Source organism: Macrobrachium nipponense, chromosome 7, assembly GCF_015104395.2.
Source record: "Macrobrachium nipponense isolate FS-2020 chromosome 7, ASM1510439v2, whole genome shotgun sequence".
NCBI classification, from domain to species: domain Eukaryota; kingdom Metazoa; phylum Arthropoda; class Malacostraca; order Decapoda; family Palaemonidae; genus Macrobrachium; species Macrobrachium nipponense.
Genome location: NC_061109.1, coordinates 103,468,542 through 103,482,664, shown reverse-complemented (window position 1 = coordinate 103,482,664; position 14,123 = coordinate 103,468,542). Strand labels below are relative to the sequence as shown.

Genomic DNA, 14,123 nt, shown 5'->3' with positions numbered 1-14,123 from the left:
GTCAGCTTCTTCACGACTACCGTCAGGTCTTCCACCCAGGACGGAGCCGGGGCAGTTGCCGAAGCAACAGGGTCCGACTGCACCTGTCCGGAAGAACCTGGGGTGGGAGCAGCAACACCACGAGCAGGAACAACGGCGGCAGGAACTGGTACTGGTACTGGAGCGGGAGCGTGGACAGGAACAGGAGGCGGGGCAGGAACCAGCTGCATCCTATGCATAGGTGGCAGGTCCAGCAGAGAGCTCTTAGGACACCAGAAGTCAGGGGCTGAGGCGAGAGCGGTAAAACCAGGTGGCGGCATCACAGCGGGCATCCCCACCTCCGTCAGTGGCATCTGCACAGCGACTGTCGGGACCACCGTGGCTACGTGCTGTGTGTACACCAGGTGCGGTGGCGCAGCGTAGCCAGGCATGGATACCGTCGTTGTAGTGGTGGTGATCAAGCCGTGGGTGACCGGCATAGACCCCTCGCCAGGTGACTCAGTAGCCCCTGAATCGTCAGTGTTCCCTGGAGCCCCAGCGAATACCAGGCCCAGCCGAGATCCGTCACCCGTGGCAAGCAAACCTGAAGAAGGGAACAGAGTCGGGTTAGTAAGGGGGGGGTTACCCCTCGCCCGGGGGGGAAAGATCCCACCCCGAGCGAACAGAAGACCCCGAATACAGCTGAATGTCAGGGTACCTCGGAACGAGATACCTCACCCGAAGGGGAAGGAGCCATACGAGGGAGCTGAGATGGAGAGAGAAAAGAGGAAGACGCGTCCGTGACCAGGGAAGCAACCAGAGAATCTTCCTCCGACTCCCTGGCCGGCTTAGGCGACTTCTTCCTCCGCCCATAGCGCTTCCACTGCTCCTCCGACCAAGAAACACATACATCACATGTCTCGGTGCGAGAGCAATCTCGCCCTCTACACCGAGTACAAAACTCATGAGGATCGACCTCAACAGAGGACCGACCGAACGGCCCCACACTTACAACCCTCCACACCAGGCCACAATCTGCGGCTGATGGGGGGGTGCGGGGGTCTCTCCGGCTCTCGTGAATCCATAGCGAAGTCAACACTATGAATAATACAAAAAAACACACGTACTTACATATCCTTTTGCACAATCACACAGTAATAGGAAAAGCCAAAAGAAAATCTTCACGCAGTGAAGCACAAAGCATATGACGATAGCAGGCAGAGAGGCGAACAACACGTCTGTCTCCGTCAGCAGCCGAAAGCAAAGTGACTCCTCTCCTCGCAGTCGAGCTGACCGCCAACTGCGAGACAAGCAGTTAACTACCGAACTCCCTTGTTCAAAGCTTAAAACCGGTTCAGCTGCCACTAAGTACCATTCCTATTGTTAAAGGACCGAGGGTTTCTATACATACTGGAACAAAAAAGGAACTTCAACAGCAAGGAGGAGGAGGACGGTTAACACGTCCAAGTTACCTCTTCTACCAAGTGACTCGAACCAGCAGTAAAATGTTCCCTACAACAGCAGCACTGCTGTAACTCAAAGAAAATAAATAATAAATAGTGGGAATCCACCCGAGAAAAAATGGAGGAGATGAAGGTTCTACTCCTTTACACATCTGAAAGACATTATTTCTCAAGAAAACATAATTATTAAATAAACAACACAACTTTAACTTAGCAGTCAGAAATACCACAGTAATACATCCTCACATGAAGATGGCCAAAGAAAGTGGCTAGTGACGTAAAGTGAGGGAGGGGAACTCCCTCACACATCCCCAAAACCACCATCTTGATGCCAAGTTCAATGTATAATCAGACAGGAGCAAAGGGGAGCTCTTCCTTGGGATATGTCTGGAGATTACCTGTGCTGTAGATTTGGCTAATGTGAAGTAATGGATTTACATGTCTTATTGAAAAGGATTGCGGCATCAGCTCCATTAATTTTGTATAGTGTTCTTTATTTTCCTTATTAAGGATTTCTCAATGTTGTTGAAACTGGGAAGCAACGTGCCAAAGAGGGTCATCAAATCCAGTGTAGTCATATTGAATTATCTTTATCACTGCTACTAATACTACAAGTTTCTCTCTCTCGACGTTTGACGTTTCGCCCAGATCTGCCAGGGCATGGTCACAGCAATGGTTGCTGGAGGACTGAATCTTGGTGGTGAGTCCTTCTCTTTATATCAGTCATGCAGGCGCTCAAGGATGCTCCTGCAGGACCCGGAGGATGCTTGACTTTTCATTGGCTGGCGGCCAGGCATCGGAAACGCTCAAGGCGTGTTGACCTTCCCAGGTGTGTTGCGTCACCTGGAGCCGGGTTTTCATTCGCTGCGACCGTGGTGACGTAACTCCTGGTATTTCTTCCATCCTCTTCAATATTGGTCCCGTCCTGTTCACTGGTGTTATCGTCTGGATGGGGGGGGGGCCCTTCCTCACACAGCTGGGCAGCAGGAAGGGTTCCTGTGTTGTATTTAGGAGGGGTTTTTGTTCGAGAATGAATAATGCCTCTAGGAGGCGTAGGCGTCGCTGATCAGGGGCTCTCCCAATTATTTCCGTGTTTTTCACGATGTCCTCTCGCACGACGTGCTGTTGGTGGGCGGTGAGGGCGTGGTGTTTGATGGCACCATTCTGGGCGTGACAGGAGATCCCCTTGGACAGTCGTAATGTTGTCATTCCAATATAGATTCCAGGGCATCCTTGAATAGGGCATGTGTACTGGTAGACGACTTTGTTCAGCTTCAGGGGGTCTCCTGCAGGCGGGGTGGGGTTATTCCTCATAACCAGGTCTCTTGTTCTTTGGTTCTTATAATAGAATATAAGAGAGAGCCTCTTCCCTTCCTCCACAAGGGTGACGTTCTCTTCCACAATCTTCTTGATGCATCTCTCCTCTTCTTTGTATCCGTGGTGCACGAAGGACTTGTAGAAAATTCGTACATCCTCGGAGGGGGGATTCTCTTTATTCTCTTCGTCCTCCATGTACCATTTGTTCAAAGCTGTTCGTATCTCCCTGTTGATCAGCTTGTTGGAGTAACCGTTGTTAATCATCATTTGTGAGGCTCGATCCAGTTTTGAGTGGGTGTCCTGCCACGCTGAACAGTGCGTTAAGGCCCTCCTCACGAAGGCCCTGAAGGTGGTGGTCTTGAACCTCTCAGGCACTCACTCTCTCCGTTTAAGCAAAGTCCCAAAGTTGGTAGATTTGGTGTAGACGGTGGTGGTCATCTTCCGGGTAGACTTCGTAATTAGGACGTCGAGGAAGGGGAGCTGATCTTCGCTGCTGAATTCAATTATGAAATTAAGGGTGCTGTTGTGCAGGAACTGCTGGCGAAGGGCTTCAACCTCTTCCTTGGAGTCAGCTTGAATAAATATGTTATCAATGTATCTAGCATACGTCCGGGGACATCAGTGCTGCGAAAAAACCAGCTCTTCAACAGTACCCATATAAAAGTTGGCAAAGAGGATCCCCAAGGGGGACCCGATTGCCACGCGGTCTTTCTGACGAAACATCTGTCCTCTGTGGGTGGTGAAGGGGGCTCTCTTCATACAGATGTCTAGGAGTGTCTTAAGGGATTCTTCCGGGATGTTCGGAGGTTATATGTCAGGGTTCCTGTAGACCTTTTCCAATATGATGCCTATTGTTTCATCGAGGGGGACGTTGGTAAACAGGGACTCCACGTCAAGGGACGCCATAGTGCCGTCACCAGGGGAATCCCAGATTTTCTCCAGGAACTCCATCAAAGAAGTAAGGCAAAATTTGGAGGGGGTATATGGCATCAGGATTTTGTTAAGGCGTTTTGCCAAAGCGTAGGTCGGGGCAGGTGTCTGGCTGATGATGGGGCGTAAAGGGTTACCTGTCTTGTGCGTTTTCACGTTTCCGTAAAGGTACCCCAAGCTGTAATCTCCTTGGATGGGCGGGAGGTGAGATGCATTTGTTGCGGTATTTACTGCAGTGATGGTGCGGTTAGCATCCCATTTGATGTCTTCGGTGGGGTTTCTGGTTAACCTCTCGAATTTAGAGGTATCTGCTAAGATAGATATCATCTAGCTTCTCGAGATATTCCTCAGTCTTGATAAGTACAAAGGCGGCCGTTTTGTCTGCCCTACGTATCGTTATCTCCTCATTTTTCTTAAGATCCGCTGCTGCGTCCTTCAGCTCTTTGGTGAAAATCCCGCTGGTGTAGTTCCCTCTGTCCGTCAGGGTTTCTGTGAGTAGATGTTGAAGGGCGTCGCTGGTCTTAAGGATCTTCTTGGCTTCTAACTGCTGTATGGAGTCGAGGAGCAGTTCTATCTCTGTACGTTTTTTATGCTTCCTGAGTTTAGCCATGAAGTGACAGTTGAGGCCAAGGTTGAGTAGGTCGTGTTGTTCGGGGGTCGGTCTATATTGGGTGAGGTTTATATACCTCTGGGTCTTCTCTTGGACACATATATTCCCTCAGTTGAGGTCCACAAGCTTGCGGGTCACGCCCGATTCGCTTAAGCATGTCTTCTTCTTGCAGGTGGGTAAGATGGGCGTTACTCTCCATGAAGTTAGGGTGCTCCTGGTGGTCTTCCTGGCAATGTCTCGTACGGTATTGGTGTCTTGATCGGTAGTCTTGTTCGGGGTTGTCCTGTTCGTTAATGGGATCAGGCCGGGCAGTTTCAGAATGTACTTGCGCCCATTCCTCTCGCAGGCAATGATGCTCCTCACGCAGGGCCTTCATCTCGGCAGACTTCTCCTGAAGTTGCCTCTGCAAGAGGGATGTCCTGAAGGCTCTGGTCCCTTCTTCTTCTCTAACTGTGGGGTTGTGCAGCCTGACGTTCATATATCTTAGGAGTAGACCGTCTTTTAAACAAGTCTTGTTGAAAAAGATTGCTGCATCAGCTCCATTAATTTTGTATAGAGAGGACTTTTGTATAGAGTCTTCTCTATTTTCCTTATTAAGGATTTCTCAATGTTACATGTCCAAACAAATAATGCATTGCTTAAAGAAAAATAAGACTAAAAAGCCCAAAATCAAACCTTCCCTAGTAACTACTACAAAGAGCAACATGAACATATATTATCAAGCAACAACAAAACACCTGAAGTAAGTATTAATGAACATGCATAAACAATTGCTTCAGGCTATGACCCTACTGATACAATAACCGTAAATCATGGTTAACTAATCTTCCTGAGGTTCCATTGCTACTATAATGCAATACACATACAGTACTACTATAGTAATCGCAAAGAAACCTCATTCACTTCAGGGAACAGTAATTATAGTGAACACATGAAAATCTCTATTCATTTTGTTATGATTTTATCTATAATAAGTACTACTGACAACTATTACTGGAAACTACAAAAAATTAAAAATTTCAAGTACTGTACCTTCGTTCAATGTCATATGTACTTCTTCTAAAATTACTGGCATAATCTCCTGGTTGAGATCTCGGGGATCCAGATTCATAGTCTGAATGGAAATCATCACCAGCATCGGGTGACCCAGCCCGAAACTCTAACTGTTTTTTACTGAAAAATAAAAACAATTATACAAAAGCCTAAAACATGCTCTGCTGAAGTTAAACAGTACACCAGCAGAAAAAATTTTAAAAAATAACAATTTGTCGAAAGTTGTATTTTTCCTAACTATACAAACCTGAGGTCCTTTAACAATAGGAATATACTTTCGGCGTAGCTGGAATTACGGCCGTTGAATCTTGAACAAGGTGGTTAGGCAGTAACTACCGTGGGGCAGGCTAGCCTGCCCGGATGTAAACACTCCACTTTGCCTTTCGGCCCAGGTTCAGATTGAGGGGTGGCATGAGGTGGGCATATTTGTTAAAGGACCTCAGGTTTGTATAGTTAGGAAAAATACAATTTTCGACAAATTGTTATTTGTTCCGATACGTAATACAAACCTTTCAGTCCTTTAACAATAGGAAGACTCACTGATTGGTGGGAGGAATCTGAGTGAGCCTCTAGAACTGAGCCTCTAGAATGAAGTGAGTGAGGGATCGTGACTCATCCGAAAAAGGGCTGTGAAGAATATTGGCGTCGGAGACATTAATGCAAAGTTCTGGGAAGGGTTTGCATTATTGTCAGTCTCCTTCCTCCCCTTGCTAGAGGAAGGAGCGGGATTGCTTCTATGATTCTGATAAGAAACATAAAAAGGATGCTTATGTATAGGCTTACCGCATCAATCGTCCGACCAGCCAGTGTGAGTTAGAGTCCTATCCTCAACCCGAAGGACGAGGAATGGAGAGACGAGGCGTGGAAGGGGGGGAGCCAGTCACTCTCGCATCCTTCTTACCTCTACAACTGCACACCATGGACGAGATGCAACTTGTTATGTCGAGGAGCTGGATAAGCAAACACATCTTGCAAGCATCCACCACTGGTCCAGGAAAATGAGGTTCCAAGGACCTGTGGGTAGCCCCTGGGGAAAGAAGGATATGGGGCGATGACCTATCCATCTTCCTGTTCAACATTCTTCGGAGTTATGTCCAGTACCCATACTCGTCTATCCGTCTGCAGCAAAGTGTCTTGAGGTCTCGCATCCCCACTGCAGCGAAGTGTCTCGCGGTCTCGTATCCCCAATGCAGCGAAATGTCTTGCGGTCTCGTACCCCACTGCGGCGAAGTCTCTTCATCTCCGCGGTGGATAAGACACCGACACTCCATGGTGGGTGTCGATGGTTATGGGGACCAGAACACGCTAGTAAGATGAAGTAATGATTGATCTGGATCTGGAACAACCGATACAAAGTCCACAGCGTAGCTCGTGACGGTCTTGGACGCTTCGACAGCTGCCGACTGACTGCGTTCGGTTCCAAGACCCTTCGACAGCTGCCGACTGACTGCGTTCTCTCAAGGTATGTGCCCAACAGGCGAAAGTCAATTGCCTTCAAGAGACCCGAGGTCCCTGATGGCAAGACAGAAGTTCTCATAGTAGTTGAATCTCAGCTAAGGAGAAACAACACTATGTGCCGTTGAAGACGAAGGTGGTAGGTGAATGTAGACTTACGTCTTCACAGCCGAATCGAGAGAAGTAACTCTCAAGATTCTGAACTTAGAAAAGTACCGCCGATGACACCAACCCGCGAAGACAGTTTAATCCCTGTGAATTACAAAGGACTGAAAACGCTAAACCGCTACTTCATTACTGTTCGGTGAGAAATCGGAGTTGCAATGAAAGCGGAGCACTTTTCAGTAATGAAAACACAGGGATGTACTGCCTGAAGAACCGCTTCTCATGGGCTGAATCATCTTCTTCTTCCCAGGTTATCCAGGGAGGACATCTATATACTTGGAAGTAGAGCTGGCAGGGCGGGGAACAGGCGTTGTCTTCAGTTATACATCTACAATTCGGGGTGAAAAATGAACAATTGCACACCTACGAATACGAGATATATTTAGAAGACAAACTCAGATGTCAGAAGAAATCACGCTGCGATGCAGCGGGAGACTAGGCTACAGACTTCTGTTACCGTGCGGTAAACAGAGAGATGATAGCGAGTCTATTGAGATATCTCTGTCTGAAAATTCTCGCAATGTCAAAGACGATGCAGTAGAGATGGTCATTCACGTATGCGAGAATTCCAGACAACCAGAGACCTAAGTCTGTGATTGCCGGGCAGAGATTCGGTTCGGTAGTCAATCATTGCAGAGGAGAGAGACATAATCCAACCGTGCTATCCCGGAGAGCCAGCTGGTACTGGGCTGCAGCAGGCAGCCCAATACACCGCTAGCTCTCGCTCGTCATCCTGAGTTACCAGGTAATCCATTCCAAGAAGGAATGCGTTCGGCTAGAACCATCGAGCGCAAAAAAATACGCTCGAGCATTTGCATTTAATCGAAACGGATTTCGGTGAATGCAAACGCTGAGGTGTTGTTGTTGTAACAATACCATAAGTATCTCAAAATCAAAACTGGTAAGTCCTGGGAGGCTTGCAGGGCAGTCCCGAGTTGCAATTCAATTAAGAAGATACTATTCGTCTCAGTCACAACCCATAGAGTTAACTATGGTATGTGCCTACACCTCGGACAATTCAACTGATAACAGAAGCATGTCGCGAGGGCAATATACATAGTATATTTGTAGGTTCCTGTACATAGACCTCCATCCTAAGTTCTCTTCCAATCGGGGAACAAGAATAAGGACTGGAAGCTGACATTCTTCATTCTCTAATGAAGAGAGCGAAGGAGAAGTTTTCCCCGAAGGAAGACTTCTATGGTGATAACAGGATACCGAAGACGATAGTTCAAGCCAAACTAGATGTTCCCATCCGTTCTTCTCTATCCCAGGGTTGGCCGCCTACTGAGGCGACGGACCGTCAGGTCCATCCAGGGTGAGCCCTTCCCGAGATATTCTTCCTTCAGCAGCAGTGCTTTTCTTGAACGCTAAAAATTCCAGGAATTCGAGCATTCGGCGAGATTCCCGATTATCGTAGTAAAAATTATCTGGGATTCTCTTCTCGCCCACTCTGGACCGTAGTTTCGCCCAAGTGTTTGCAGATCGTAGAAGACAAGACACTCGGAGAGTGCTAGAAATTCCGAAGAATTCTAAGGACTCGGCGAAACCCCCACCAAATTCGTCAGATGATCATTGGGTGGTGGTCCTCCCGATTCCCGTAGAAATCGAGGATGGAACCCTATGGAGAACACACTGCAGGATCCCTCCCCTTCCCTTCGCAGCCATAGGGAGAGAGGGAATGGGGGAGGAAGATTGGATACTCACTCGCCTTTCCAGCGGTACTAGCAGTCGGAGAAGCGAGTACGAGCAGCCATCACTGCCGCTCAGTCTAGGAAAAATGATATTGTCATGATACAATAAAGTTTTATACATACTTACCTGACAGATATATACTTAGCTATAGACTCCGTCATCCCTGACAGAATTTCAAATTTCGCGGCACACGCTACCGGTAGGTCAGGTGATCTACCGCCCTGCCCTGGGTGGCAGGACTAGGAACCATTCCCGTTTTCTAATCAGAATTCTTCTCTTCCACCTGTCTCCTGCGGGAGGCTGGGTGGGCCATTATCGTAATAATCTGTCAGGTAAGTATGTATAAAAATGACAATTTGTCGAAATTGCATTTTTCCTAACTATACAAACCTGAGTCCTAACAATAGGAAGTAGCTAGCGGCAGCTGGAACGGTCGTAAGCTTCAAACAAGGGGAGAACGGTAGTTAACTGCTTGTCCGACAGTCGCGCGCCGCGCGACTGGGAGGTAAACAAATCACTTTTGCTTTTGGCCCATGCAAAATACGCAGAGTGAGGGGTGGTATGAGGAGGGACTATATGTAAAGGACCTCAGGTTTGTATAGTTAGGAAAAATGCAATTTTCGACAAATTGTCATTTGTTCCGATACGTAATACAAACCATCGGTCCTTTAACAATAGGAAGACTCACTTCTTGGTGGGAGGAATCTGAGTCTTTTGATGAACAGACTGGTGTTCGTCCATCCCTGGAATGTCTCCCTGGTCGTAAGAGAGAGGGAAGGATCCAAGCCTCTGTCCGATTGATCGGGGTGTGCACCGCAGGATCAATGGTCAGACCTCTGAGCCGAGTACTAAGAGAGAGGCAAGCGTATCTCTTCGTACCAGCAAGCAAGAACTTGTTCCTGTTTGCAAGAGGCAACCATAAAGTATGGGTTGTCTCAAGCTGGCATCCACTTCTCCCCTTGTTGGAGGAAGTGGTGGATATCCGCACCTCCTATCCCTAAAGAAAGGGATAGGATGGGGCTCTGTTGAGTAGCTCACCTGCATCTTGTCCTTATCCAGCAGGGTGACGACCGTGTCCCTCTAACCACAGGTAGAGGGGAAGAAAAAGATGGGAAGAGGAGCCAGTCACACTCTCATTCACTCATCCATTCTTACGGTCACACCAGGACTCGATGCTGTTCAGCCTGCGAGGGTCTGGGTTCGCTACACAACGTGTTGAGCAGCCACCACGGGTCCAAGGAAAAAGATCCAAGGACCTGTGGGCAATATCCCGAAGGTGAGAAGGAAGGGCATGTGGTCTGGTTGGACCAGACCCCTGCCTTCAGTACCTGCGCCACGGAGAAGTTCTTGCGGACAAGGCAGCATCTCCTTCGCATCGAAGGCGGTGAAGTCCATTAGGGAGGGGATTGTGAACGACTCGAACCAATCGTCAGGGACCGAAGGGTTCGAGTTTCTGCTTCGCTACGAAGTCGAGCGTCACGGATCCCCATCCCCTGGATGCTTGACTTCGCAGGAGAAGTCATGCAGTTCCTCAGAGGAAAAGAAGGGAATAGTCGCATGACTATCCCTCTTCTCTACTTCGGTGATGTCCAGTACCCATACTGGTCTGTCCGTTTGCCACGAAGTCTCGCATCCTCCTATCCCCATGCAGCGAAGTTCTCGGTTACGTGGGATAGGACACCGACACTCCATGGTGGGTGTCGATGGTATGGGTACTGTGACAAGCTATTAAAACGAAGTAATGATTGCTCTGTAACAACCGAACTAAGTCAACAGCGTAGTTCGTAACTGACTCGGGCGCTCTGACAGCTGCCCGACTGACTTTGCGTTCGTAGAAGGCAATTGTGTTCCAAGCATCCGAGTAAGTCACGTGACCTTCGCCTTTAAAGGGTTATGCCGAGAGACCAAACAAATAATGTATTTGTTTGTCACCAATGACCAGACAGCGAGGTGATGATTCTCTTAAGGGCATGTGCCCAACAGGCGAAAGTCAATTGCCTTCTAGAGACCGAGGTCCCTGAAGGCAAAACATCTCATGGTTGTTGAATCTCAGCTAAGGAGAAACAACACTATGTACCGTTGAAGACGAAGGTAGATATTGAATGCAACCTACGTCTTCACAGACGAATCGAGAGAAGGATTCTCAAGATTCATAACCTGTGCTTACAAATGACTGAAAACGCTAACCGCTATTTCATTGCTGTCCGGTGAGAAAGTCGTAGTTGCAATGAAAGCGGGGCGTTCTTCAGTAATGAAAACACAGGGGAAATGCCGCACCTGAAGAACTGCTTCTCATGGGCTGAACATTTTGGGAAGTAGAGCTGTCAGGTCGGAGAGTAGGCGATGTCTTCTGACACATCTTGTAATTCGGGTTGAACAATGAACAATTGTACACCTACGAATACGAGATATTTTGAAGACAAACTCGATGTCTGGAAAATCATTCGCATTATCGCAGTGCGATGCAGCGGGAGACTTGTACAGACTTCTGTTACCGTGCGGTAAACAGAAAGATGAAAGAGTCCAAGAGATATCTCTGTTGAAAATTCTCGCAATGTCGAAGGCGATGGAATCTAGCGTCACAGCAGTAGATGGTCCTTCATTATTGCGAGAATCCCCGTTAATCAGAGACCTAAGTCCATGATTGTTGGGCAGAGATACGGTTCGGTAGTCAATCAAAGCAGGGCAGAGAGAGACATAACTGACCGTGCATCTCGGAGGCCCAGCTGATACTGAGCTGCTATCAGGCAGTTCAATACGCAGTAGTTGAGCCTGAGCTCTCGCTGACTCGTCATCCTGAGTTGCCAGGTAATCCATTATTCCACGAAGGAATGCGTTCGGCTAGAACTACCGAGCATAAAAGATATGCTCGAGCAATTATATTTAGGCGAAACGAATTTCGGTAAATATAAAAGTTGAAATGGTGTTGTCGTGACAAAACCATAAGTATATAAAATTGAAACTGAAAACTCCTGGGAGGTTGCAGGCAACCCCGAGTTGCAGTTCAATTAGAATACAGTAATACCTTGGGTTACGAATTTAATCCGTTCCAGAACCTGCTTGGTAACCTAAAAAATTCGTAACCCAAATGGATTTTCCCATAAGAATGTTATAAAAAGCAAATAATGAGTTCCACCCGACCATGAATAACCATTTCAATTGATATTTTTCCATTTATTTTTGTTCACTAAGGTTGAAAATTTGTGTAGGAATTACATAAAATTATAAAATTGAAGAATGAAATTAAATATAAACACTAGATTTAATATGCATGCACAGTAAAACCTGAACTTTACCTTTGGCGAGTGTGGCTGCTGGCTTGACGGAGACGGGAGGAGGGCAAGGGTGAGGAGAGGGTTAGGGCTTAGGGCTTGGGGGGAAATCTCCCTCCGTGAACACTTCTGGAAGACTTTCTGGTTCTTTCTCTAGAGAGCACCGTTCACTACGATCACTAATTTTACGCTTACGCAACACTATGTTGTCTTTCACAATTTTGAAAAAATATTTTTCTATGAGCAAATTTTCTACATCGTCGAGAATATAAGGCCGTTGTTTCGTCAATACTGTGACACCTTTTGATGCTTTACTGGCTTTAATTCTTCCTTTTTTCTTCAAAATAGTGCAGATCGTTGATTGCGACCGCTTGAAGAATGCTGCAATGTCTTTCACGCACTCGCCTTTATCATGCATTTGGATAATTTCCTTCTTCATTTCGACTGTAATCATCTCCTTCTTTCTTATGCTTTCCTTCTTGCTGCTTGCCTTCGTCAACTTGGGAGCCATTGTCTTTAGTATTTGGGTAATAGTAATGTATAAGCACTATCACGGAAACACAACACATGCGCAAATCACTAAGCAAATTTGAGAGCGTATCACGGACAGATGCGTTCAATCTTACCGCCAGCGAGATATTGAAAGGGTTATGGTTTAAAAAGGGTCAAGGGATGCGTACGAGGAAGTCACGTGACCCTCGTTAAGTTTTGGCCGAAAAAATGACAATTTGTCGAAAATTGCATTTTTCCTAACTATACAAACCTGAGGTCCTTAACATAGGAAGGTAACTAGCGGCAGCTGGGCCGGGTCGTAAGCTTCGAACAAGGGGTAAGAGAACGGTAGTTTAACTGCTTGTCCGATCGTGCGCGCGCCCGCGCGACCCGAGAGGTGAAGAATCACTTTTGCTTTAGGCCCATGCAAAAAGTTGCAGAGTGAGGGGTGGCATTGAGGTGGGACTATATGTAAAGGACCTCAGGTTTGTATAGTTAGGAAAATGCAATTTTCGACAAATTGTCATTTGTCCGATACGTATCAAACCCAAACGGTCCTTTAACAATAGGAAGACTCACTTCTTGGTGGGAGGAATCTGAGTCTTTTTGGTGAACAGACTGGTGTTCGTCCAACCCTGGAGTGCCTCCCTGGTCATAAGAGCAAGGGAGGGATCCAAACCTCTGTCCGATGATCGGGGTGTGCACCGCAGGATCAATGGTCAGACCTCTGGGCCAAGTACTAAGAGAGAGGCAAGCGTATCTCTTCGTAACCAGCAAGCAAGAAACTTGTTCCTGTTTGCAAGAGACAATCATAAAATGATAGGGTTTGTCTCAAATTGGCATCCACTGCCTCCCCCTTGTTGGAGGAAGTGGTGGATATTTACTCCTATCCCTACTGAAAGGGATAGGATGGTGCTCTATTGAGTAGCTCACCTGCATCTCGTCCTTACCCAGCAGGGTGACGACCGTGTCCCTCTACCCAGAGGTAGAGGAAAAAGAAAAAAGATGGGAAGAGGAGCCAGTCACACTCTCAGCCTCATCCATTCTTACGGTCACACCAGGACTCGATGCTGTTCAGCCTGCGAGGGTCTGGGTTAACTACACAACGTGTTGAGCAACCACCACGGTTCCCAAGGAAAAAAAAAAGATCCAAGGAACTGTGGGCAATATCCTGAAGGTAGAAGGAGGTGCATGCGGTCCGGTTGGACCAGGCGCCTGCCTTCATTACCTGCGCCACGGAGAAGTTCTTGCGGAACGCGAGAGAATGATGAAGAGGCGTCCACACTCATCCTGGTGTCGAGTTTCTTCAGACAGCTCCGTCGCGCCTTCACAGGACAAAGCAGCATAGCCTTCGTATCGGAGGCGGTGAAGTCCATTAGGGAGGGTATTGTGAAGGACTCGAACCAATCGTCAGTTACCGAAGGTTCTGAGTCTTCGCTACGAAAGATCGGTACGAAATAGAGCGTCACAAATCCCCATCCCTTTGTGCTTGCTTCTCAAGAGAAGTCATGCAGTTACCCAAGACGAAAAGAAGGGAATAGTCGTATGACCTATCCCTCTTCTCGACTTTGGTTATGTACAGTACTCATACTGACAAGCTATTAGACGAAGTAATGATTGCTCTGGAACAACCGAACTAAGTCCACACAGCATAGTTCGTAACTGACTCGGGCGCTCTGACAGCTGCCGACTGACTGGTTCGGAATCAGTAGA

The 14,123-nt window shown here is 47.4% G+C and overlaps 1 protein-coding gene across 1 annotated transcript in view; it reads right to left on the bottom strand.

Annotated features, from left to right (window-relative positions):
* The window catches only part of LOC135217178 (sterol regulatory element-binding protein cleavage-activating protein-like), a 184,931-nt gene that overhangs the window by 106,929 nt on the left and 63,879 nt on the right, over positions 1-14,123 (bottom strand). Inside the window, 1 exon segment of the mRNA XM_064252899.1 lies at positions 5,311-5,451. Within this exon segment, the coding sequence (XP_064108969.1) occupies positions 5,311-5,451 (141 nt within the window).